Genomic DNA, 27,829 nt, shown 5'->3' with positions numbered 1-27,829 from the left:
AGCTCAGGGGATTGAACGGGCGACCTTCCGGTCACAAGGCTGCTTCCCTAACCTCCAGCCCACGACTGCCCCTATGAAGCACTGTAATGTAGTAACTGCTTTCTTCAAAATAAGGCAAGTCAAAGTGCCAATAAGGTGTTAACCAGGAGGGTCTAGTTGGTCCTTATTGGGAATCTGGATAACAAAAAAGCAAACATTTTCACAGATATCCTACAGTAACACGCAATCCTACACAACACCAGGTGTTGGTCTAATGAAAGGAGCGAAGACTCTGTATGTACAAAATGTCATCCCTAGCAGAGGAAGGCATTCAGGGCCAAAGCTAAAATGTTTGCTTTTATTCCAGAACTGTTTTCTTTTCTCTCTCTGTACGGCTGACATGACAGGTGTCTTTGTGAAAGCACCGCAGCCAGACAGTCGCTCGGGCTGGAGCTCTGGTTCTCTGGGAGGAAGGCCTGTTCCCACTAAGCCCTTATTTGAACATGCTGGGCTGGGAGAGGATGATGGAAAGCTGTTTGTTTTGCTTTATGTCATGTTCTGAAGCTCGTGGGATTGTGGGCCGCGCTTGCCGTTGGCCAATTAGAGCTATCATTAAATGCAGAGGCACCGTGGGAAATAACAGTGGTTTCTGCTCTGTGCTGATTTCTGCTCTTAAGCCCTTTCCATATGGAAGGTGTCTGGGAGAGGTAACCGAGGGGATGCTTCTGCACTCGTTTACTGCCAGAGCCTCATCCCTCGCTCTTTTGTCCCGCTGACAGCCGGTACTCAGCATTACCCCAGACCGGGATGCTGCTGAAAAAGCCTTGGGCCTCAATCTGAAGTTATGAATACCATATTACTCCCTTCAGCCCAAACCACAAAGTTACAGTTACAGTGAGTGGATGAGTATGAACTGTCTTTGCTATTCAAATATCCAGTTTTAAAGCTGCACTACGTAAGATTTTGTGTTAGAATTGAAAGAAGTACTCTGTAAAGCCTGAAACAGTCCTTTAAAAGAGGTGTAGGGTGGGATTTTGCGGGAGTTTGCTGGACCGTGCCACAGGCTCCGGTTTAAAAAGAATATCCGGTTTAATGTTAAGGTCTCAAATGTGGAATCAACCTCACAGAGCAGGTACTATTTGGGTGGTGGATCATTCTCAGCACTGCAGTAACACTGACGTGGTGGTGGTGTGTTAATGTGTGTTGCGCTGGTGTGAGTGGATCAGACACAGCAGTGCTGCTGGAGTTTTTAAACACTGTGTCCACTCACTGTCCACTCTATTAGACACTCCTACCTTATCAGTCCACCCTGTAGATGTAAAGTCAGAGACGATAGCTCATCTGCTGCTGCACAGTTTGTGTTGGTCATCCTCTAGTCCTTCATCAGTGGTCACAGGACGCTGCCCACAGGACACTGTTGGCTGGATATTTTTGGTTGGTGGACTATTCTCAGTCCAGCAGTGACACTGAGGTGTTTAAAAACTCCAGCAGCACTGCTGTGTCTGATCCACTCAGACCAGCGCAACACACATTAACACACCACCACCACGTCAGTGTTACTGCAGTGCTGAGAATGATCCACCACCCAAACAGTACCTGCTCTGTGAGGGTCCATGGGGGTCCTGACCACTGAAGAACAGGGTAAAAGGGGGCTAACAAAGTATCAGAGAAACAGATGGACTACAGTCTGTAACTGTAGAACTACAGAGTGCACCTATATAGTAAGTGGAGCTGATAAAATGGACAATGAGTGTAGAATGCTTGTGTTTGCACATTATTTGCAGCTCTACATCGCAAACTCAGCCTAAACTGGTTTAAAAATCACAAGATAATATACAATTGATTCAATCTTGGCATAACTAGACATGCCTTATCCAAACAAGCGTTTAAGTAAGCAAATTCTGAGTCCTAATATCCGTATAAACACACCCACTCCTAACAGCAAGTGAAGAGCAGCAATGAGAAGCAGAAGGGCAGGTTATGTTTAGCCCTTTGCTGGTTTGTGATTAGCCTTTATAAGGTCAAGCGCTTTGAGGTATTTCTTAAATAATATTTTCCTCCAGTTTGGATGCGTGAGTGTAGCTCTCTTTGATGCTTATTTGTATTCACAGGGTAATTGAGCGCCAGTCTGATCATTACAGAGCCATAAATAAAGAGCTGCTGATCTCTCTGCTTCCACAGATTACAGAGGAAAGAGTGAGTAATGCTACGGGGGAAAACGCTTGCTTTCACTCAGCGAAGAGACAGAAAGCCTTCAGCCTGCGTCTCTGACAGACCCCGGTGCGAGAGAGCGCGGTCGGAGGCAGCGGGGGTCCGCTCACTCAGCTCCTGTTTCATCCCAGGCTTTGTCAAATCTGCACTTCTTTCAGTCTGCAGGCCTCGAAAGCCTTAAAGTGATAGTTTGGAGAAAAAATAACATTTACACAATTTTTCCCTCTTAACCCCAAATGCAGTCTGGTTAGCCTAAACACGTTGAGCGTCTGGAGTTTACTGCCCTGGAGCTTCGAGGCTAAAGCTGCTAACAAGTAATGGAATCGTACAGCCCACCAATTAGCATCATGCTAACCTAAAACTTACCTCAACCCCCAACAAACCGTAATCTCAAATAGATTTGCTTATGTGGTTTCTGACACTAATGTGAACTGTCAGCTACAGCTGTGTGCAAAAGCAAAAGCCCTGGTTACGTTACTGTTGATTTGAAAGTGAAAAATGAGAGTACGCATCCTCTTTCTTTACTTGGAGCTGAGCGATATGGCAAAAATATAATATTGCGATACTTCAGGAAACTTTAATGTTAAAAATTGTGAATACAATGATTTTTATGCAATATTTGCCATATTGTGTGACAGTAAATCCAGTTAAATGGGACTAACTTTGCTCTCTTTATGAAACTTGCAGTTGCTCACAGTTCTACAAGGACCGTTTTATTTTAATTAACATGTTAACCTCAGCAAAAAATATAAATTGGCCACTAAATCCTGCAGAAAAATGGCACATTTAAGTTTATTCCCCCACAGAGGATGTATAAACTTATTTTTGTCTCTTTATGAAACTTGCAGTTGCTCAGAGTTCTACAAGTACTGACAATATACATAATACGCTCAGAAAAGAATGTCGCTGTTGTCGGAAGAAAACCTCATATCTCATAATGGTAATTTTACAGGAGAAGGAAAAAACATACTTTACTTTTACTGTAAGTCAATGGAACCAGACTTTTTTCCAAGTAATTTTGGGTCATTTCTGTTGGTCCATTCATCATGAAATGTTGAAACAATGTAACGGACAACAGTCATTTCTAAATTATGTCAAAACCTGAGAACGACAAAAAAGAAGATACAAGGTTTTGCTCGGACAGCAGTGATATTTTATTGTATTGTGAGATAACTTATCACGATAACGATATATATTGGTATACTGCCCAGCTCTGTGTTTACTTGCTGAAATGAACATACTGGAAAAAATATATGAAACACAAAATGGCATGTTTTCTATTTTGATGTTTTATTTTTATGTCAACATGTTAAGCTCAGCAAAAAAATAGAAACTCCACACTAAACCTTGCAGAAAAATGGCACATTTAAGTTTATTCCCCGCAGAGGACGTGTAAACTTATTTTCAATTAGAAAATCAACAAAAAGTGTAATTTGATCAGGGCTATTCAAACCTTTGCACACAACTGTAAAACAATGGACAAGCATGTTGCACAGCTATAAACAGCTGTAGCAGCCTAAGGTTCTCCATGGGCTAATCTATTACAGTTGAGTTGGGGAGAAACTGTAAATTTGACTTTTCATCGAAACACTACTGTGCACCCACTAAAATGTTGGGATGTGCTGTCTCCGGCTAAGACCTCCAAAGCCTCCGTGCTGGGATTTGGGATGTGTCTGTGAACTTGCAGTGGTGATTTTATAGTTTATTACTTTGTTTTCCCTGAACCACACAGTTAAAGAGGAACCGAGCCATTTTGGCAGGCAGCGGCCGCTTGCTGGGCGGCGCGTCGTTGTAAATTTAACCTGTCATCTGTCATTACAGCATCGTGGCAGCACATCAGTAATGGATTCCTACAGTTTAAACTCTGAGACCAGTGGTGCTCCAATGTGATCAGATAAAAACAGCAAAATCAACAATCAAACATAAAATAAAACTCATGCCTTTTGTTGCCGGAGCCGGCCCTTCTAGCTGCGAACATGGCTTCCGTTGTGCTCTGTTCAAGAGGCAACTTCCTTTCCAAACAGGCAGCATTAGGTGAACAAGATCCCGCATATCTCCAGAGGTTTCTCATCTCCTGCAGCCCTAAATGAAATCCGATCCGCCTTTATGAGGGACGTTTCTGCTGAAAGACGACGGCGTGGCTCATTCGCAAGATGCAAGATGATCGCAGACAGAAAAAAGGCGGCCCTTTCAAAAAAACGACAAGCGCATTTGTCTATTGTCAATATTTTGACAGATTTCTCGTCAAAGTGTAATTATTTGTCGAGCGCTCTGCCAAGGATTTAATTGATACATGCGTAATTACATGCTTTGTCACAGGGAGGTGTGTGAACAAAGCGTCTGCGGGTTTATTAATGGAGCGGCGAGACGGCTCTTTCATCAGCAGATCCTGTGATTGCTTCACAACCTCCTGTAATCCAGTCCCGTAAGAAGATACAGCTGCATCCCTGAGCGGACATCTTTCACAAATCAATTCATTACAGCAAAAGCCTCGACGGCAAAAAAAAGCGCCCTTTCATAAATCAGTCCACCCCCGCCATCACCACCACCAACCACTAGCAGTTAAAAGGCACTGACCACAGTTATGGTTCTGACATCGTCTCACGCAGCGCTATCAGCTTACCCCTGCCAGAAAGATAAATAGGCAGATGAATTGATGGCAGACCTCGATCAAAACAGCTTATGAACAATAGGGCTGACCGCAAGTGCTGTAGCAGCCCTTTTTCCCCTCTCTAATGGTTTTATTTAGTTTCCTCCTCATTTTTCTACAGCAAACACGCTTTGCTTATAGTCGTGGGACTCCTAAGTATTGAATGTCCACATAAAACACATCCCATGGTGTGTTTTCGCTGCGTGCCACCACAGAACTCCTGGATAATACATCACACGCTCGGCGGCCCACTCAGTGCGAGGGCGTGATCAATGAAGACAGAGCCGTCCGGAAAAGAGATGACAAAACACGTCTTCGGACGCCGGGTGATGGTGGCCAGACTAGAGCCCGGCCGCAGAGAGGGAGGTGCTGAAGCTGATGGATGACGAGGAAGGGGGCATTTTCTCAGAGCAGTCCAGATATCCCAGGTTTATAAAGGAGCTGGGGGCAGGAAGGAGCTCTTGGAGTATCTGAGTGGACGCTGATGTTATCTCAAAACAGAGAGAAGCTGAGCTGATTCAGAGTCAGTGGCTGCACTCTGAGCTGGTTTACACACCCATAATTACCTTAAGTGTGGTATCTCCCGGGCTTGGACTGATTAATGCTGCTGCTGGAGTTTCAAACCTAAAAGTTGCATACGAGCGCCTTTTCAAGTCGTAATGCACGAGGGCTGCACAATACGTAGTGTTAGTACTGATATTGTGATTATACAGAACTGTGCAAAAGTCAGAGACCAGCTTTCATTCGCTGGCCATTAACTTTTCATTTTTCATTTTTCCAAAGACGTAAAAAAAAGGTCAGAGATTCTATAATTGGAGTTAAAAAAGTATTAAAAGATCCAGAGAAAATGTGGCTCTTAACAACCACCTGGAAGACCTGGAAGACAACAAAACTGACCCATCAGTTAAACAGCACTTAAAGCTTTCATCTCTGAGAGAGAGGAGAAAATCAAGCTTCTTCAGATCTGAAAACATCCACAGGTGTTTCTGTCCATCCTTCCACTGTGAGAAGACGACTCAGCGCTGTGGGTCTGAAAGGATGTGTAGCTGTCAAGAAGAACCTCACTGAGAAAAGGAGACGGATACATCAAACAAAGAAGCTGAACGATGGACTGACCACCCCAGAGTCCAGACCTCAACACCACTGAATGTTTTTGGGATTATTTGGATTGTGAAAAGAGAAAATGCAACCAACTTCTAAGACTGAACTTTGGAGGTGTGGAGAAATATCCCTGCAGATTTCTTTGAAAAACTGATAGCACGGCTCTCGAAAAGAATGAAAGCTGTAAAAAAGGCAAAAATTGGACACCAAACACTAAAAAATGTGATATTATATTTGGTTGTTGAGGCTTCTGTGTAATTTTCTGTTGAATATGTTTTCTGCTATTTTCCTGACACTGAAAAATTAACTTGTATTTAAATGAAGGGCTGGTTCTGATTTTAGAACAGCGTGATACACCTTGCAGTATATTAAAAACACATTGGTGAATCAATAATTTGGCCAAAATACCTCGGATTCCATGACAATCTCAATTTATTACATGACTCATTTGCAACTGTGATTGGACAGGATCCTCACAGCACATAGTAAAAAACATTATTGACTATAGGGCTTATTTGCATACCGCAGCCTTCTGATTTGCATGTAAAGGCCAATATTACAATAATAGTTAAGGAAAAACGTATTATTCAGCATTAGCTATTATGAATAGGAGCTTTGGAAACACTTGTAGCTACAAACGTAACTTTTCGACGTGAGTGATTGGACCATATACACTAGTTGGACTGTGTACATATTTACGATCTGGAAAAATGATAGAAACGTACCAGAACAGATCAAGCTAGCTAACTAGCTAGTGAGTTTCCCCAAACATTTTCCAACCACAACTTTCTGGAAATTACGACAGGAAATTACACGTGGAAAATAGCGAAGCGAAGGCAGCAAAGTGCTTTTTCAGGCTACCAAACGTCCCCTTTACTCGTACAGTGCTGAAATCCTGATCTGCCCCCTTTACAAGCACGCGCTGATTGATCTATGAACCCTTCTATTAATCGTTATCATTTTAATAGTTTTTAAATCCAGTTGAACACAAAAGATGCGTGGCACTAAGGGGACCCTGGAGATATTAAAATCCATGGCACCCAGTAAATTACATGTAGGTCAAAAACAACCAAATGTGTGTAATTATGTAGGCTTTTCAATTTGGAGTAGATTGGGCCTCGGCTCAGGTTTTATTGGCATGTATTCCTGAGGGGGGATTGTGACCGTCCTCATTAACTGTCATTGAATGCGTGCAAGGCGGAGCACCGCCCCAGCAGCAGAGAGATGAGCGGCTATTATCACCGCTCAGCCCGGGCTGGCCGGGGAGCCGGTGTGGTAATTACAGCCGGGTTTATGAAAGAGGCAGAACGGAAAACGAGTGTGCATGTGGATGGTGAAGGGGGGGATCTGTAACACAGGTGGGCGTTTTATTGTGTCGTCTGTGTCAGCGTGGAGCCCGTCTGCAGGCCGGCGTTGCCTTGGGAACGGCGCCGAGCCGAGAGCTCCCGCTGAAAAGCAGGTTGAATCACAGGTGAGGGAGGAAAAGAGGGGGGGGGTGACAGAGAGAAAGCTCCAGGAACGATCGATCCAGAGAAGGAGAGGGGGGCTAGCTCGCAACAATACGACAACAGCCAAGCCCACAGGCATCATGTCTGTTATATACTGCATTCACATAGATAAACCTTGGAAAAACACAATAAGCTACACAAAGGAATGGCACACAAAACAAATAGCAGCTTCTGTAGGCTGTTCTGGGGGAGAGCGTCTGCCAGTCTAGTGTAAATGTAATGTAAATGTAATGTAAAATGAAAGGTTTGCGGTTTTTTCGTTTGTACTGTTCATAGGAAAAGTATCACTCCAGCAAAACAAGAACGTTAATCATAATCCTGCAAAGTTATTTTCCCCCTCATGACATTAAAAATTTAACATGATTTAACAGAAAATTGGAAAAGGCAGCCTATTATTATATGGTGCTGTAAGGAAACATAAGCCCACTGGTGTTTAATCTTCCTGCCGTTTCAACATTTAACACTGAGGCTTTTAATTCCAGCTGGAGATCGCAAACATAAATCAATCAAGATGAAGCTTTTAGCACTTCAATCCTTACAAAGCACTTACTTGAAAAGTGGTTTGGGCAAAGAGCAAAGTGAATAAGAGAGTGAGCTCACCTCTGCAGACGGTGCCGTTCTCCACAGCTTCGTGGCCGGCTTTGCACATGCAGCGGCCGATGGGCACCATCCACTCGCCGTCTCCGTTGCAGTAGAGTTTAATGGGCACGTCCACTTCCTCGGCGTTGGGGATACACGCCCCCCTCGCAGCGACCAAGGAAGTACTCTCGGCGCCTGAAAGAGTCTCCTGGAATATGGCTCCATTCCGGATGGCGCGTGGACACTTCCGGTAGAAGACGCGAACCGCGATTAGAGACATGCAGCCTCCGTAGTCCTGGAAGGCCAGATAGAAGCCGTTCCGGGACACGGGGCCGAAACTGCGAACTTCGGTGTTGATTTTCATCACCCGTCCACCCAAGTCCACCTGCGAAAAGCTCTCGTCGGCCGCGATGGTGTCCACCTTGATCCAGGGGTTCTCCATCCACGGAGGGGACGATTTGGTGGCCGTGTCCGCGTCCGATTCATAGTAGTATAGGTTGAAGGTCTCCTTGCAGGAGCCCGGTACTCGTGGGATGCTGCTGCAGTCCCGCACCGAAAACTTCATCTCCACATGGATGCGCTGGGCCCCGCGCCGCGGGATGTACTTGGTGCGCACCCAGTTGTTCTGGTTGGCGCTGAAGACGTTACACACCTGGTAGGTGCGGATGGTGTTCATGTTCTCGTCATAGCCGCTCACCTCTTCCCACTGCAAGAGAGAGTAAAAGGAATTGAGGTTTAACCTTAGAAATCTTCTATTATTCTTTAACTTTTTAAAAGTAATTACATAATTCACTACATAGATACATACAGAATTATGCTTAGATTTGATTTACATTCTGTACTGACTTTCTGTTTGAGTTATAACATCAAATCTCCATATAAACACAAATATGGTATTGATTGAAAGTTTACAGATCTGGACCTTTAATCCAGTTTCTGGTCCTGGATCTTCCACTGGTAGTTAACTGAACTCTTGATGCGACTAATCAGACAACTGTTGCAGCAAACCAACCAGTGTAATATGGATTCGAGGCCCAAATTTTAAGATTTTTGTTGTAGATTTTGCACGTTCACTTGTTTCAATGAGCTGCAAATGAGAAATAATTGATATATAATTCCTGGGGATGCGCATGGGTACTCGAGTGCACATTTGAGGTGCCGGTATCGAAACACTGAAATCACTATTTGGGTATTTTATACATTTCATTGTGGAAATACAGAGAAAATATACAAGAATTCAGTGAAACATGATGGTTTTCACTGTATTTGTGAGTCAATTCATTATGTTATACTGTGCTACTCCAAAACAAGAGTGCATGAATGTGGAGGTACTGCCAAGGACATAATGTCAAAGTTGTGGTTGAGAAGGTAGAGATAGTGTGGCTGTGTCGCTATCTGATGTTAGCTAGGCTAATAAAAAAATAAAAATATATTTCTCTGACAAATAACATGTTGGCACATTCTTCACTGAGGAGTAAATACCTTTGTAGAAGGTAACAAGTCCTCATCAGCGTCCAGTGTGACTCTTCCAGCTCTGTTTGCTCATTAATTCATCTGAAGAAGCAGCTTCAACTCAAAAACCTCGCAATGTCTCATGGCTGTTTTTGAATAATAAAACATGTTCTTCTGTGTTCTGCTGTAGTTTTTGTGCCACACCAGTGCTGCCACCTAAACGAGGAAGCCTACAGCCGTTTTTCTTTTGTTTGTTTTTGTTTTTTTTGGCCATTGTTTTTTATTCCAAGTGGTTAAGAGGATAACTGTGCATGAAGTCTTGTGGATACTTGAACATCAAAATTAGTCAGAATGCACATCTCTAATAATCACAACAACTAATCCATGCTTTTCTCTCTAAGACAGCAGTAGCCATGTCTCCTGCTATTCAGAAGAACACTGTGCTATGTCTTTCTATTGCTGCTGCTTTCTCTTCTGGACCCTTGCCGTCCATGACAGCCCGGGTAAGCCCATTCCCATTTGGGTTGAAGCTCACAAATTATTTCTAATACATAAAGTCAGGGCTCCAAACCGCAGGGCAACAGCGAACATCTTGCAACAGGCTCTCGCGTGTCCATCTCGGCTCTCGGGGGACGTTCGGAGAGTAGCCGAGCCATTTTGAGAAATTCTCCCTGCAGGCAGCGACTAGATTACAGGGCAGGAGAGGTACGAGGTGAGGGAGAGGGTAAAATCCTCTGGCTAGCTTGCCAAAAGACTCTGGCACTCCAAGTAAAAAGGCTTGGCACTGGCCCGCATTTGCTGGAGACCCCCACTTGGCCACACTGGGTGAACCTGGCCTGTGTTTATTTGCCTCTCCCTGTGTGAGAGGATGCATTATTAATGCGGCTCGCCCCGAACGGAAGAACAGGTGATAAACTCCAGCGTTTACACAGTCGTTCACTTTTCGCTGAGCTGGCTTCGGTCCGTGCTCTGGCACCAGAAAAGAGAACCAGCATTAGCATGCGATCCTTTTATTCAGCGTGGAATGGCATGCAGGAAGGAACTGGACTCGCTTTGGAAAAAAGCAAACAATAACCACGCTGTCCTGACATAGCTCCGACGGCAACTTGTTGATATATGTTATATACACATTTGAAATGTTTAGATCTGGTGTTTAGACAAAGGGACTACTGTCAAAATTAATCTTTCAGGGTTGGTGAAAGTGGCGCTGACTGAAGGGGACAACTGTGGAAGTCACTATTTTTTCAGCATTTGCGATTTGGAGATCGTTATCATAAGGAGTGAATCCATATGCTGCGTAATTATATGTATGACTGCTAATCACGGAATGTGTTTTTATAAATATGGGCCTTGATTTTCCTAAACATTGAGCTTTCTTTGAATCGTCATCCGTCTCCACTGTAAAGGAACAAAAATAGCCCTCAGAATTTGGCCTCAGTCAAGCCCTCGGTAATGGAGTCGGGAGTGTTAGCACTTGGCAAAGCTAACTACAAAATTTCATCCCCTTGAACATTACAAACCTAGGATAATCAAATTATATGGACGGCCATTTGGGGCGAGTGAAACAGACTTCTTATTAAGTTTACAACTGTATAGTGCACACAATAAGGGTGCATGCACCAAAGACTTCACTGCTTGGCCTAAAGTGACTCCAGATGCCTCCTCTGCGGTTTTCAAGCCAGTTGGCTGTGGATCAAGCTGAGCGCTCTCAGTATTAAACGGTCGAGATTCCAACCACCAAGTGAGTCAGAACCTTGACCTTGTCCAGCAGGGAAAGCCCTTTTCTTCACCTTATATGCTTCCTCACACCCCGGCTCCGAAACGTATTCAGCACCTCCTGCCCCCTCTACTGCTCGCCCACCCTCTGCTCCTCTCACTCTTCACTTCACAGCTGACATAATTTCCCAAATTAGTTGCCGCTTAACGAGGATTTTGACAGAGTTTTGACGGGATTCGGGGAGAAAGTCAAGCCTCATGTTCGAGACCCCCATTCCATCAAACACCCTCAGACTAATTAGAACAGCTTTCTTTCACCAGGCTTTTGTTCTTCACTCCCATGTCCCAGTTACTCTCCGCAGACAGAATAAAATTACTCTAAATACGTACGGGGTCACGAACAGCGGAACAATGCAATGTGTGACATTTAAGAGTTTGAGGGACAGCAGAATCTGGCAGCCATTTTTTGGAGTAGAAATGAAGATTTTCCTGGAGCTCAAAATGAGAAATCGCATCAAACAATTGCTCCAGTATTTAGTTTGACTTCCACTCAGTGGCTAAAGCATGGAGAACTTACAACCAGCTACAGCCGGGGTCATCCAAATGGACAAATGTGTTCAGGGTCATGGGCAGCCATTGACCTCGCCACCTCCCTTTAAGCCAGACCATTCTTCTACAGGCCATCTAGCGAGGAGGGGCTGAAGGCCAGTTAAACAGGAGAAGACAGAGTGTAACATCCCCTTGTTGGAGGCTGCAGCTTTGACTGATCAAATTAGAAGGAAATAAAAAAGCGAGGCAGTTGCTAAGTTGCTAATGAGAGCTGGAGAGTTAGCGAAGGCAACGCTCGGTGGGAAGGGGAGGAGGTGGAGTGGAGTGGGCTACGGAGACTCCAAACAAACGCATTCTGAAGGAGGGCCTCTCTTTGTCCTGCCACAGCTTTTCTGCCACTCTTTCATCACGGGCAGTGGAGAGAACCAAATGGGGCATAATAAGGGCCCAGCGATCAAGCGCCAAGTGTGAAATTAAATGAAACGTCTTCATTTTCACAGCTTTTCCCCCCCAACCTTCGGTGGGAGTGCGGCTGAAGGTGGTCATGTGTTTTGAGACGTGAAGGTGGTGGGGGTAATTCTGCAGGGATAAAGATTTAGCAATCCGTCTGACCGTTTAACGACTGGCCCCTTCTGCCTCAAGGTTTATTGTTGCTACCAGGGATTTGTCTGGTGTTAAGACTGCAGGGAAGTCCTGCTTTAAGACTTCAAAGTGTTTAAGGGGTCCAAAGATCATGATGAGGACAAGCATGTCTTGGAAAAAGAATAGCATAGAATGCTGGACCAGAAATGGATGGAGATATTAACGTCTCGCTGCTCATCACTCTTAGTTCATTACAGCGGGGGAGAGCGGAGTACAGCCTAACAACATGGGGTACATGTACTGATATTTTATGTTCAAGTAGAACAAACTTTTGGTCATCTTCTCGTATTTTTATAGCAACGTCATCTGCAAAAGTTCGCAGCAGTCAAAATGTACTACGCAGACTGTTTTTGTATAATAACTAACTTTTTATCAGTGTCTTTTAAAGTGTTTTACATTTAATTAATGTTCTGAAAGTCACAGAATTTACGTCCATATTACTTCAATTACTCTCTTGGTGGTTGTGACGTGGCACCAATATAACCTATGTCAATAACTTACAGCAAGAGCTGGCCAGGCTACAGTACAGCCTCCCAGTTGTAACTTAAAGATTTGTCAAAACTCCAAATAAATTCAAAACAGTGAATTTGTAAGTTTTTAAGCACATATTCATCAAAAACTATGGATGCCATGTAAATAAAATGTATCTCTATATTTTACCGTGCTGATATTTCACCTTCTGCTTTGTAGGTCACAAAAATTTGAAGCGTTTGCCTCTTTTTGCTAAAGATATTTATACATTTTTACATAATTAGGACGGAATGTTTGTCAAGGTCAATCTAAGGATGCGCCAAATTGACTTATTTTCATATTCAAGTATCTGTAAGAAGTCATGAACGGAAATCCAGGCAACCACAGGGAAGGAAAAACAATGCCAAAATAATAAGACAACTTTGGTTGAAAACAGTGTAGGGTTAGGGTCACCTTTTGAGGCGACAGCACTGGTGTTGCACAAAAATACAGCAACACAGAGGAACGTTTAATTATTCAAAAACAGCTGAGAAAAGGGTTTTGTTTTGTGAGAATCAGTTCATGCTGATTCGTTGTCCACTACAGAAGATATTTTCCCCTCAGTGGACGATGTGCCAACAGATTATTGGTCAGCTAGAGCAGCTTGGTGACAGGCTCACATTCAGGCGCTCGTGTATTTGCGTAGAAAAGTGTAACAACATCCGATACTCACTCGCACATATGAGCAAAACTGACTGTGTTCCAGGTAACTTCCTGCTATGAAACATAACAAATACCCCAATAGTAATTTTGAATACTGCCACCTCATAAGGTTAACCAAGGAATTAAGAACACATGCACACTTTGTTTAAACCACCTACTGAACCGAATTGTGTTTCCATCAATCTACCAAACGTTTTTATCGACTGATCCAATTAGCCCTTCAGTAATGTTTGCACACACTTTGCTTTCGGCCGCTTTGCTCATATATGCTAGTCGCTGGAAACAACGTGTACGGTCTCATTTGTAGCAGAGATGTGTATATTGTGTAAAAATGAGTAACTTGCTGAAAAATGAGTGATTTACTGAAACTTCCACTCACCAATGTTGCCCCCTGAAAACTTAGTTTCCTCAAACTAATGACTCAGTTTGAAAGTAGCAAAACCAAAGGAAGAAAACTCGACTCCTGTGTTCCGAGAAGCATTGTTTCATGAATCTGTGGGTACCTTTCTCTAGGGAAGAACACTGGAACCACAAACCGAGAAGGAACAAGTATGTGGAGGCCTCCAGGAAGACAAGAGCCTGGCTGTTCTCTTTTGAAAGCTACTGAGGAGCGCAAGTCCAACATAAAGACGCCTGTAAGAAGTGGGACGTCGGTTCTCGCGCCCTTCCCACAGTCCTATAGACCAGCACCCGAACAGAAAGAGCACCGGCGAAAGTGGGGCGCCGTCGAGTCTGTGGTTCAAGCCTTGGCCTTCAAGGTCGCTCTTAAATATAAAGGGGGTCATCACACTCCGTGCTGGTGTGGAACTTGGTCTATCCGCGCGGCTCAGTTCACCGGATGGAAACAGCCTTGGGCCTATAGATGCTGTGTCCTCCATCTTCCAATTATGACCGAATTCTTAAGGGGTTTGCTCTTCTTCTTCACTTACCCCATTACTGTACTCCGGCAATTAGGACAGACAGCTAGCACTGCAAGCCAAGGCAAGTTCAATATCCTACTGCTGTTACAGTCATGCCTTATGAAAGTCCTGGCATGCACAACGCATTGTCCATGTAATTAAACACACATGGTAACTAATGGCCTCGTCTTTGGCGCAACTCAAACACACCAGACAATGCAAATGACTGTTGGAGACGGTAGCATTCAGGGGTCTCTTGCTAGTTTCAGGGAATGTACCCTGCTGATATACAGCAGAATGTTCTCAGGGAATTAAGTTCAAAATCAATAACTCCTCTGCCACCCAAGGAGAGAGAAAGTTCAACTGAGCTGTAATCTATAAGCTTCTCTGACAGTCTCTCTTTCTCCCTGTGATCGGTACAACCTAGCGTAGCAGAGTGCTCCTGGTGAATTATGGAGCAGGCTAGCTTCGGGGGACAAAGAGGCTGCCAGCGATCACCATTTTTTCAATATTAATTGCTCCGCCATAACACAACTCTCGGATTTTTATCCGGAGTTCAGCATCTTTTACTAATAAACTGTCATAACCTATGAAGAGTACATGAGGCCAGCTATCATAACGTTCTCCCAGTTCTGTCATTTCGACTAGCGTAACACAGTAAGCGCCGAAAAAACGGAGCATTGCTGAGACCTCTTAACATGAATTATGTCCTCACATAATCTCGCCGTTGAAATTTAGGCTGAGTGAGAAAGGCGAAAGGGTACATTGTGCAAAGAATTCACAGAGGGTTCGTGTAAATAAATAATTCACGCAAAAAGGCAACAATGGAAGCAGTCGGAGGCCTGAGTCGCCCGATTTTCAGTTGCGGGAAATCTGTCAGTAGACACGTCTGTCCTGGGGGGGACGTGTGGGACAAATGACACCCGGACCATGTGTAGGATTACAGAGCGGCGCGGGGGTACGTCCCAATGCACTGCTGGGCTTCCAACCGCAAGGAGGGTGGAGAGAGAGAACGAGAGTGAGAGTGTGAGAGAGAGAGAGAGAGAGAGAGAGAGAGAGAGAGTCCCACTAACTGAGCTGTCTTTAGCAGTCAACTCCAATTACCTCCATCCACTGGTAATGCACAACATGTGAAGTTAGACAAACAAGCTTCTTATTGGCTCTTTAACCCTTCTCTCGCGATCTCCATGTGGATCATGTTTACGTTTTCTTCTTGGGACAAATCAAAACCATCAGACTAGATGCTGCCAAACCTGATTTGATGCTCCGCTCTTTACGTTACTCGATGACCACACAGACATTTGAGCCTTTGAAGAGAAGGCCCTCAAATTGTAAAATACTGTTTTAAGGAGCGGCTCTAATTGACGTGGAAACAAAACGAACGGTCGTTCAGTTTCGAAATGACTTCCATGAAGTGCGCTCCCGAGCCAAATGCCTCTTCGGAGGGGCTCCGAGGGGTACAGCGCGTTATATATTGCAACCAGACGTGAGCTCTTTAGGACCATCTGTTTCTTTACAGCTCTTTGTAGCTCCTCTCACGCTGACCACTAATAGAGAAAGTGTGTTGTCAACTATATAAAGTACAGTCCTGAATAGAGTCACCGCAGATAGAAGTCATGAGACCTCAGGCAGAGGATGCGCTCCTATCATTTAGTCTAGTATCTATAGAAGACTACTTCGGTGTAATCTAGCAGTGCAATCTTTCATATTTACCCCTAAATTTTCATTAAACGTGTCTCAGACTGAAAACCGACAGTGCTGACGGGTAAAATGATCAGTCATATTAGTCGTGAGTGTGTAAATTCCTACGCTGCTGTTTTACATCTGAAATAAGATGCCAAAGTGCGAGTGGCCCCGGACGGTAAACAGAAGGTGTGCGTTTGTCCTCCAGTGTACACCAGTTGCATAACAGAGCTGGTAATGATTTTATTCCCAGCATTTATCAAGAACTGCACATTCCACAGCAGTTATAAATTAGGAATAAACCGCCTTACGTAACGCGCCCACGTCCGAAAAAAAGCCTTTCCATCACAACGTTTTACTGAAATTGGAGCATTACAGGCTCCGATTAAAGAAAATGCTTGCGATGTGATTTCTGATGTTCCTGTATCAGAAGCGTCCATTCATACAGCACAGCCTGAGGACGGCAAAGTGTTTGCTGACGGAAGTGTGAAGGAGCTGAGAGCAGATTGTGTAGGAAAGTTTGCCCGACATTTCTGAGTGGAGAAAGGTGCATCTTTAGCAAAGCTGGCTACAGTTTTCTGAGTCTATTTATTTATTTAATTCACTTATTCATGCTTTACAGTGAAAAATATCACAAATTATATATAGTTATATTAAAAGAAGTCTCTTTACAAAACGTCTTTTGAGACCTTAATGCAAATTTATGCAGGTTTTTTTTTTTTAATTGACAAAAACTGACGCGAAACTTGGCGAATACGTCATCAGCTGCGTGTGTAATATCATAACGTAACATTTTCAGTAAATCTCCCATGTTTTGCTTGGTCCTCCCACAAATGCTGAGCAAGAGAAGCACATTTTGCTTTTTACCATGTACTCAGCTCATAAGCTGCATGTTTAGGCTCCAGTTCTGTGCGTTACACACAGACAGAATGTGTCCGATTTGCACCTGAAACTGACGCAAAAAAAGGTTTAGCACATCCGTCTCTGTGGCTGTAGAAGCAAGTATGTACCAAAGTACTCTCTAGTATTCTAGAGTAAAAATACTGGTAAAAGATAAATAAAATCTGCGCACACTTTGTGGTTTTCACTATAAATTTGCCTTTACCAAAGTCGTTATACTGCAGCACTACAGCTTTCAGCACATGCACCCCGAACACTGTGCGAACAAGCCTGGTGGGACCTTCACTGTGATTTCATGTCTCAAGAGCAAAACAGTCAACGTCCAGATGAAAGGATGAAGTAATCACTGTCGCATCCAGACACTTTATCGTCTTCACCCTCACAAGCCTTTATTTAAAGGACTGGCTCACTCCAGTCAAATGCTCGCATTTTCATCTTACCTCAAATGTGGTCAATACAGTAATTTAATGATTTTACCACAAACTGATTTACATAACAAGATGCTGGAGCCTATATTTCTTAAAGTGAAAACTGGGTAAAATAAAAAATATATGTACAAAATCTTCTCTTCACCCTAACGAAGTCAGCCGAGACATATTTACCGTCTGAAATTTGCTTCTTTAGTTTGGCTTTGGAGCTACGAGGCTGATGCAGCACATACATCAAAGAGTACCAAGTTCTGAGTAGTTTCAAACAGACTTGCTTATATGGACATGAAGTTATCTATAAATGCATGAAAAGCAGAGTCATGCCTTCACTTTCTAAGTGCTGAATTGAACACAATGGGGAAAAATATTGGAAAAAAACATTTTATATCTTATTTCCAGTTTGTTAAAATCAGCAAATAAATGGAAATTTTGCACTAAGATTGGCACGAAATATATTTTATATAACATACATTTATATTTTTTCACTTTTTTTTACAAAATCAACATTGCATGACATTTGACTGGGTTTTTTCAAACTGTCATAAATTTTGTGCCCATATTTTTGTCCATGTTTTTTTTTTTGTCGTAATCTTTGGACACCAAACAAGTCCTGACTGATCGACCGGATTTGGGGTGAAGGGGAAACTGAGGAGTTTTTGCAAAGCCGTTCCTTTAACAAAGCTATTCAGTGTCACGAAAGCCAACCGGTGACGGAGCGCTCCACACCGTGACTGATATTGATCTTGTAGCTCGGCCTCTGGGGCTCAGCAGGGCTGTAAGACAATAACTTAAGTCTGCTCTGTCCCTAAGGTTTCTATCCCACCTGTTCTGCACTACCGCAGACGCTGCCTTTTCCAAAACAGCTCAATACGCATTGTGTAGAGCCCCCGTATTCCTGTACAATAACAGAGGCTGACTGCTGAGAGGCGTATGACGCATAGAGCTTTGTTTCTGGATGTGTAATATTATATAGAAACTGTGTAGCCTTAAAAGCTCGGCCTCTAACTTGGCCTGAGAAACAGCATTCTTAAGAGTGAACTCATCTCTCTGTGGGATAAAAGACCCATTTCATGCTTATTTGCTTTGACTAAGGTGTGAGGAACACAAAGAAAAGCTCTGTACTGCAACTCTGAGCGAGCGATTTGAGGCGACTTTGTATTTTTCCTAGCCGGGCGACGCCTTTGAACTCCACGCTGTCATTTGCTCGAATTAAACTGACTCGTGTCATTATTTCGTGGGGCCGTATTTTTGCGCAGATGAAAAAGAGGTGATGCAAAGCGTGGGCAATTCCGGAGGGCCGCACGTTTTGGGAGGATGAGAAGAAAGTGAATATCGTTCCATTTCAGATTGGATCCAGAAGCATGGAGCCTGATAGGTTTTCCTCTTTGTTCTCTCGTATTGATTGCACCATCAGTGAGGAAGAGGCTGCGTGCCCTCAGGTTTGACGTGATGATGGTGAGCAAAATTATATCTGAAAAACTTTTGAAGTTGCACGACTGGGCCCGTTGAAAGCTTTCCGTTCCTTTTTCTTCTGCTCTCGTTTCTTTTTCTTCTCTCTTTCGCTCTTTTTCCCTGACTGCATGCAGACACACGGCACGGTATAATTTAAACCAGCCCCCCAAAAACAGACCACAGAAGCATAAATAATTGAATAAAATAGGGAGTGGTTTTTCCGCAATACACCAGTAAATTACTCAACAACATATTTTTTCTGTTTTCGGGATGCAGGAGTCTAGATTTTGGCATGGGGGCGGAGCCCTGAGGAGTCTGGAACTTTGTTTTCTCTCGGACCAGCGAGTGCTGGACTGGTATGCAGGTTTTGGCCTGGATGGATCCCACTTTTTTGGCCCGGCTTTCGGAAAGCCTCTGCTTCCGATGTGGTGCAAAGGGCACAGAAAACCAGGAATGTTTTCATGTCTTTTATAAGTGTCCAACCGGTGATGTCAACGTCTGACTGCAGCACAATATGAGAAAACTACAACACGTCCATGTTAACGACATTCGCCAGACGCTCCTATCGAGAGCAACTCGCAGTTGAGTCAAGATACAGATGTAGGTGAAAGCAGCATTAGGAGTCCAATTATAGGTATAGCATGCTGTGCTTACCTGAGCAGGGAATCAACCCTGTTTGACACATGGAAGGTAACTACGTTAGCCACAATGCGATACCAACCACTCTCACTGGCGAGAGTTCTGTCCTAATCACGTTTTCTTGCCCTTAATTATAATCCAACACCTTTACTACTCGCACTTTTGTAAATAATACAGCCTCACAGTGCACTAAAGGCCTAAAGATTTCTGGGAGCAAAAAAAAAGTACATATCTGTAACTTTTATATAATGTTTATGCAATAGAATCACACATATCCCTGTTGTCAGAAGAAAACCCTGTATGTCCAAAATGGCAACTTCACAGGAAAAGCAAAAAACATACTTTACTTTTAATGTAAGTCAATTGAACCAGATTTTTTTCCATGTAGTTTTAGGTCATTTCTTTTAGTCCATTCATCATGAAATTCACAGACAATGTAAAGGAAACAGTTATTTCCAAATTATGTCAAAAAACATAAAACATAAAACATCAAAAACCGAGATTTTCTTCTGACAACAGCGATATATTACTCTCTATATTACTCTATTTCCTTGTTTTGTTTTGGACGGAAACAAAACGTCAATATTCTTGAAAGTTCAGTGAAATTTGGCCAATCCTTGTTTTTCTCTGGGGTATTTAGGTAGAAACAGCTAAAAGAGCTCTTCTATTGGTCAGGGCTTCAAGAGCTGAAGAGAAGGCCTAACGCGTTATTAATCAGCATAATTATAAATTGACAAAGGAATCAACCAATCATGTTTTGATTTTCAACAGGCGAGTCACTCTAGGTCTTCTGGAAGTATATACTATAAATGAGCAGCAGCCTAATCAATGTGTTGCTAGAAATGGAAAACAGCGGTGGCAGCTCTATGCCAGACTTAAGGTAAAATATATGTAAATATGTTAGTAAAACATGGAAAGCTCCTGTTTTTAATCTAAAATGGCCAAAAAAAGCTCCTGTAAATTGGCTTTAGCTTGACACTAACAAAGTACTACAATCCCAAAGGGCCGCCAGTAAAAATTAACATTATCATAGAGGTGTTTCTTTCTCATGTTTGACCGTGTTTGGTCATTTATGGCTTGAATTGAAAACCTAGCTCTAACAGTCATGGTTCACCACTGATGATATAATGATATCTATTGTTATTTAGATAAATCACAACGTATTACATCACAATATCACAATGCTTTTCTGAGCATCTCAGGGAAATCGTCAGTACTGCATGTTTCACTGCAAAGAGGTCATAATTAGTGCTGTTTGACTGAATTTAGGATCATGTTATATGGCCCACCCTACTACACATACAAAGTCCCTAACAACCACACTACTTTTAGCCACACACATCAAACAGATAGTAGAGGGAGTGGTCATTTATCATGGCTTTCCTCACAATGGACATGTCCATTCAAACACATCACAAACAGGTGCTAAACATCAGTGTATGACATATGTGTGCCTGAGCGATTCTTCTGGGCTGCCAGTATATTCTTTTCCCCAGTTATAATTACATCATGGCAGCCCAGCCCCATTCCTGGAGACCTACCAGCCTGCGGAGTTTAGTTCCAGCAAGCCTGGCTCTAATGTTCTGATACTGAAGACCATGATTAACTGGCTCGGGTGTGTTCGATTATGGCTGGAACTGAAGTCCGAAGGGCCAAAGCTCTCCAGGAATAGGGCTGGGCAGCCATGAAACAACGGTCTGGCAAATCAACACACTTGTCACAAAAGCATGGCACTTACGCTGTTGTCGCTGGACCCCGACACAGGAAACACTGTCCAGCCCAGTTCAGCTGTCGCTGTGGTGGAGTCCATTAAAGTTTCTGTGGAGCCAAAAGGAAATATTCAAGGTTACCACTGAGTAAAGATCACATTACAGACAACTCACAAACACTACGGGTGCCAGCCGCAATAATTCAAAAGTTTAAAAACACACGCAAGACGATAACCACAACATTTCACATCATTCATAAAGAGGTTTCATAACTCATGAATATCCTTAAAGCACAGACGGCCGAGGATGAAGGAACACCAAGAACTTTACATGAAATATGGAAGCTAATCTTTCTCAGTCCTCTAAGAAGGAATACTAAAATGTAATAAGATATGAGGTATGAATATTTCAGCATACTCTCCAGAATAATATCCCCCCCCCATCCCCCAGTCGTTTATGGTCCTTTCGGATACAAGAGAACAGACCGCTGTGTAAAATATTATCAACCAATCTGACAAGTGCCAGCATTAAATCAGCTTTGTTATTCCGACTGTCCAGAGCAGTAAAAACGAAAAGAGCGGTTAAGTCTGAAAAGGAGTCTGCAGAAATGTAGGGAACAGGAAATAGTGGGTTCCACTTTCTGACTGCGCGACTCAGCCAAGATCTTTCTGAGACAAGAGCCTACTATAGGGCTGAGACCCTGGGGAGGTTACATGGGGGTACAGGATGTGGGTTAGGAGCACTACAACACTGAGATAACCACCAGAGACACTTCCAATAGAGACGTACTCCCAGATTGACATGGGGAATTGCAATCAGCCCTGGTTTTTGCTCTCAATATGCCTTTGCAGACTTTTAAGGTTATTTGCAGAGATAATATTTTAGGTTACATTATGTGAGTTCAAGATCAAATTGATATGAATGCACAAGGGATGGCGTGATACCACTTTTCTGTTCTGATACTGATACTGACACCTTGAGTATCGGCCGATATCGATCCTTATACAATATGTCTTATTTAGAAACTACTAAGCTTTAAAATGAGGTAGTTTTAATGGGAAAATATCACTTGAAATCCACACTACATTTTTACACGTCTTTATCTGTTGGACAAAGGACTTTTTATCATTAACTGATACTGTTCTTAATAGACTATAAGCCATATATCATCGCTGTGCAACAAAAACCGAGTATCTCCACTTTTTCGTTTTTTAGTTTTCTGCACAGTTAGAGTTCAGCAGCAGTTCTTTACATTGTGTGAAGATTTCATGATGATTGGACCAATGGAAACGCTTTAAAATTACTTCAAATAAAATTTCTTTACATTAACTTGCATTGACAGTAAAGAAGCTTCTCCTCTAAAGTTATTTTGGAGATACTTGTTTTTCTTTAGACAGCGACGATAATCTAACATCACAGTTTTAATGTTTATGTTGATATTTGCCAGATGTTTTCAGGCATAACCACTGAACATAGTGCTTTTATGAGTCTACATCGCCAATGTGGGCACCATCAGCTATCATTTAAGGATAATATAACTAATGTCCAGCCCACAATGCAGAAGAATCGAGCCGATTTATCTTTCCCAACAATCTCTGAAAGTGTTCCGATTTCAGGCTGGTCATAAACCATTATCTTGCCAGATTATCCTGTGGTGTGTATAATCTAATCTCTTACTCTCTGATCTACTCCCAGTCCAGTCGTGGCCGTCCCAATTTCAAGTTATATTTGTTTATATTAAACATTCAATAATTACAGCTCAACACCCTGCAGTGTGGGTGGAGCAATGATTCTCATATGAAACGCTGACACTGACTGACAACCAACGAGAGTCAAGGTTGAACTGAAAGCCGAGCAGAATGGAAGCATAAAAATCCACTGATATGATAATGCATATTTCCACAAGCCGCATTTATTTCTGTTTTCTAGATGTTGCTTGTTTAAACTGAGAAACAACTTATTTCATTCCTGTCCGAACAACTGTTCGCTTTTTCTTTGCAAACACACGTAACAGCAGAACTACCACAGTATTCTGTGTCTCAGTGTCACGCATTATGTTTGTTTTGATCTATATGTCGACTGGTTTATATCATAACCTGAAAGTGTGTGGCGTTTATTCTGGTCGAGTCTTGTAGTGTGGGGAGCTTTGATGGCTGAAAAATGACAAAGGACAAAAACAATCAGTGAAATTTGTCATTATGTGTGACATACATATTTGCAAGGCTCTCTAAGACACCATAAGTAAAGGAACACGTTATCTTGTTTTGGCAAATCCAAGTACTTATTTTTTTTTAATTGTTATTATTCTTTTTTAAATGAACAGATTCCATCGTCGCTGTCAGAACAAAACCTTGTATATCTAATACCTAAAGTTTAGAGAGGAAAGAAAAAGCACTCTTAATTTAGAATGGAAATCATTGTAAAAACATCTTATTCCAAGTAATTTAGGCCCATTTCTGTTGGTCCTTTTATCAGAAATGTTTAATACAATGTGAAGAATAACTGGAGTTTTCAATAAATGCAAAAATACAAAGAATGACAACAATGGAGACACGAGGGTATATGTGCAACAGCAGCTATATGTTGTGACAAGAAAACACCTGCAAGTACGTACCTGCAGTCCACTCCACTACACACAACATGTCAGCCTATATATTCGGAAACTCCTACATAAGCGACTGTGTTATGAATTACGCATGTTCTAAGAATGTAAATGTATCTTAATGGACCGACAACACAAGTGCCAGTGACGCTTATCAAAATGCAGCATGAACACTCTGACCTCTAAAGCACAGATCCCATTCAGAGGATTCCAGGAATAGTCTGCAAACGAACGTTTTCATTAAATATCCATCAGCGGCTGAAAGAGAGGTATATCCTACCGCTGGTGCGAGAGACAAGCCGCCTTTTGTGTTCGTTCGCACAGTGACAGGACTCAGGCCTTAGCGTGGCATTCGCCGGGAATGGAATGATAATCCATGTGGAAGAGAACAGACCATTGGGTTCAGTGGAAATCAGTCAAGGCCGATAACCTGAGCGGACTTCCTCCAGCATCCTCAAGCAGCTCAGGTCAGCACAGAAGGCCCTGCTAGACCTTTACCCTGCAGGCTTTGCGGTGAGGCTGCTTGCTTGGAGAAACAAAGCGTCCGCAGTGCTGGAAGGGAGGTCACTGTATCTGCTCTGGATTAGTGGGTGTAAACATACACCTCCGGTAATTGGGGTCAAAGGGAACACATTCAGTCGCTTCTCGTGGCATGCGTCCTCAAGGGTAAGCAGGTGGGAGCGCTGCATTCAGAATGTATGTTAGTCAAAGGAGTGTAGTGATACACGAATGTCATGATGTGTACAGTTGTATGCATAAGTTTGAACACCCTCTGTAAAATTATTCATTTTGTTGATTTTCTGAGTGAAAATAAGTTCACACCCTCTACAGGGAACAAGCTTAAATATGGCACTCTTTGGCAAATTTTAGTGCACAATACATATTATATAAATACATAATACAAAATGTGCCATCACTTTTGCACAGGCCACATTTCATGTTTTATTTTTTCTCCAATGTGTTAAATTCAGCGAATAAACGGTAATTGTGCATTATGCAAATGTGGAGAATATATATATATATATATATATATATATATATAATACAAGATCACATCGGCTGGTAAAGTACAATTAAAAAACAAGGAATTTTCTAAGAAAACTAGATTTCCAGTATAAGTATAAATGCTTTCAGGTACAGAGAGCTTCATGATTATCATATTTAGGAACATCATGGATTTTTTTTTTTTTTAACAGAACAGTGTAAACCATTCAAATTTGTTGCAGTGTTTGACATTTATAAGATTTTTAATAGCATCAAATCTAACTCTATTGAATTTACAGCTTGCATTACCTCCTACAATGTTGTGACAAAGTATTTGCCCCCTCCCAATTTGTTCTGTTTTTGCTAATTTATCATATTTAAATGTTTCCGATCATCCAACTAATTTAATGTAAGATAAAGAACATGAGTAAACAAAATGCAGCTTTTAAATGGTGAAAACTGGTGACATTTTGGGAGGCTGGCCTCTCCTGGGAAGGTTCACCACTGTTCCAGATTTTCTCCATTTGTGGATATCGGCTCTCACTGTGGTTCTCTGGAGTCCCAGAGCCTCAGCAGTGGCTTTGTAACCCTTTCCAGACGGTAGATTTGACTTTGTTTCGTATCTGTATTTGAATCTCTTTAGAACGTGGCATCATGTGCCGCCAGACAGCCTCTATTAAAGTGATGTTTAGATTCAACAGGTGTGGCAGTGATCATGTCTGGGTGTGGCTAATCATACTAAACCCAACAATCAACTGAATTTAGTGAACTGGTTGATTTTAGTAAAGGGGGGGAATTACTTTTTCACACAGGGCCAGGTAGGGCTGTTCAGCATTTCTCTTTTAATAAATTAAATCATCATTTAAAACAGCATTTTGCGTTTGCTTGGGTTTTCTTTGTCTAACATTGAAAGCAGTTTGATGATATGAAACATTTAAGGGTGATAATTGTGCAAATAGAAGAAATTGGGAAGGGGGCACATACTTTTTCACAGCACTGTAACTCCCATATTAAAACAAAATGAATATTAATATGTGTACTGTACTGTCCTACTCAGTCATTTCAGTTACGGAAAACTAGCTTGATTAATCCATAATATTTCACTGCTGCCTTAATTAATTTCCTATGCTAATTACATCAAACCTAAGCTGATGGACTTTACAACGACTTACATGATGACTTTTGATAGAACTGAGAAAAGTTTTTTTTTTTTCTTATCACAGATTAAAATGGATGTTTTGATTTCCTTTTACAGGCCCTTGAGGATAAAGCGCCTTTGCGATTAATGTAATTACTAGTCTTAACAGTCTCTGCCATTGGAAATACTTAATGATTTATAGAGCTTTTATTAATCACGCACCAAGATTCGAACGTTTCACATCTGCTGTGGAGTTGGCTGCAGTTAAGACGGACCTTGTTCCTGCTGAAACGCAGAGACACTTTGCCAAAAACACTCTTTCCGCTTGGTTTTGGTGAGGAATGCAGTTTTTCGGCATATTGGTAGCCTGAGATTTCCGCTGATTTTCCAAGGAAAACCATAGCTTCCAATTAACTGGCTCCAGATGCAGCCAGATTATATTTAGCCGTATGCTGCATCTCAGTGACTCGCCGATCTATGCAGGCATAATAGCACATTTCACGTTCCATTCACTTATCACATTGCTCAGATCCCTGCTTATAATTAGGCTGGTGAAACAGCACTGAGGTGCCATTGATATCACAACGCAATGCAGAGTCAGGCCTTCGACTACGGAGTGAGATGATAATTATATGTCATAATGATAACAGTAATTAAGAGTAAAGAGTACAGTAAGAGTCATAACGCCCTTGGCTGGTGGTTTCAGGCATGTGATGAATTGTAAAGCACAGTCTATGCAACTTGTATGCAACTTGTATGTGTGTATTTACCTTCTCAAAATGTTTACGGTCAGTGTTTAAATTTCAGGAATGCTGACTGATCTAAAGAAAATGCTACTGTGGTCCTATTTAAAAGTAGATAAGTAGCACTTTATTACTGTTGACAGTGTGAGCAGCCATGTTGATATGACATCTAAAGCTGAGCTTATGGGAGCACTTCAGGACTTTCCTAGCAGGAATTCCCAGTTGAAGGAGCATTTTCTTTGGTTTTTCCTAGGTTGGGAATTCAGACTTATGAGCATTAGTCAAACGTAGCATAATTTCTGCAGGGAAGTTGGGGAAAGTATCAAAAAACAAAAGAAGCAGCCTCAGGGACTCAGAACTACAGTTCTAGATGCAGCACAACTGGCCGCTTCTAACCCCCCTGTGGTTTCAGACCATATCTCAGATCTGACATGCTGGAGGACAGAGCCAAAACAACAAAACAATGACTTCGTCCAGTTACTCCAAGACCAAATCCAGCTCTAGCCAGAATTGTTTCAAGCAGTGCTTCAGAGTTTGGTTGTGAATGTACATGGATGTCTAGCTCAGTGGGAATGTCAGGGATCAGTGGTATTCCACATGGACTCATCTGTGAGTGACAAGTGCAGCATGATAACACTTAGAGCTGGGTATTCAGCTAGTTCACAATATGACACTTGTCACGATCCATGTGTTATGATTAGATACAGCATGATATATCAATGAAGTGAGCAGCAAACCAGGTATGGAAGCTATAAAGAAGCCTTACAAGATGTCCTGACATTTCATAGCTACTACTGTCCACAGCCATTAAGCAGGTAATTTATCCACACTGTCAACTATAGCCAGAGATAGCGACTCAATGACTCGTATGTTGACTTGACTCGTAACTTGACTCAAAAAGCGTGCTCAACTGACTCGTGAATCGACTCAGACTCTAGATTTTAATGCAGTAAATGAATAAAACCTTTTGCTCCCAACGTTTTGTGCGCCAGTTTCAGTTTTACTTCGGCTCCTGTGTGCAGGGTTGGGATTTGAGGGCACTGCATTATGGGTATTGTAGTAAATTTGTTATACCTTGGCAACTGTAGTCAC

General features: G+C 42.4%; 1 protein-coding gene across 1 annotated transcript in view; it reads right to left on the bottom strand.

Annotated features, from left to right (window-relative positions):
- Positions 1-27,829, bottom strand: part of ephb2b (eph receptor B2b) — a 279,294-nt gene that overhangs the window by 163,888 nt on the left and 87,577 nt on the right. The window contains exons 2-3 of the mRNA XM_036559359.1: positions 21,300-21,379; positions 8,050-8,734 (exon numbers count right to left, since the gene is read on the bottom strand). Coding sequence (XP_036415252.1) covers positions 8,050-8,734; positions 21,300-21,379 — 765 coding nt within the window. The remainder of the gene's footprint in view (positions 1-8,049; positions 8,735-21,299; positions 21,380-27,829) is intronic.

This window comes from Colossoma macropomum, unplaced genomic scaffold, assembly GCF_904425465.1.
Source record: "Colossoma macropomum unplaced genomic scaffold, Colossoma_macropomum, whole genome shotgun sequence".
Lineage (NCBI taxonomy): Eukaryota > Metazoa > Chordata > Actinopteri > Characiformes > Serrasalmidae > Colossoma > Colossoma macropomum.
This window is presented reverse-complemented; position numbering and strand designations above follow the sequence as displayed.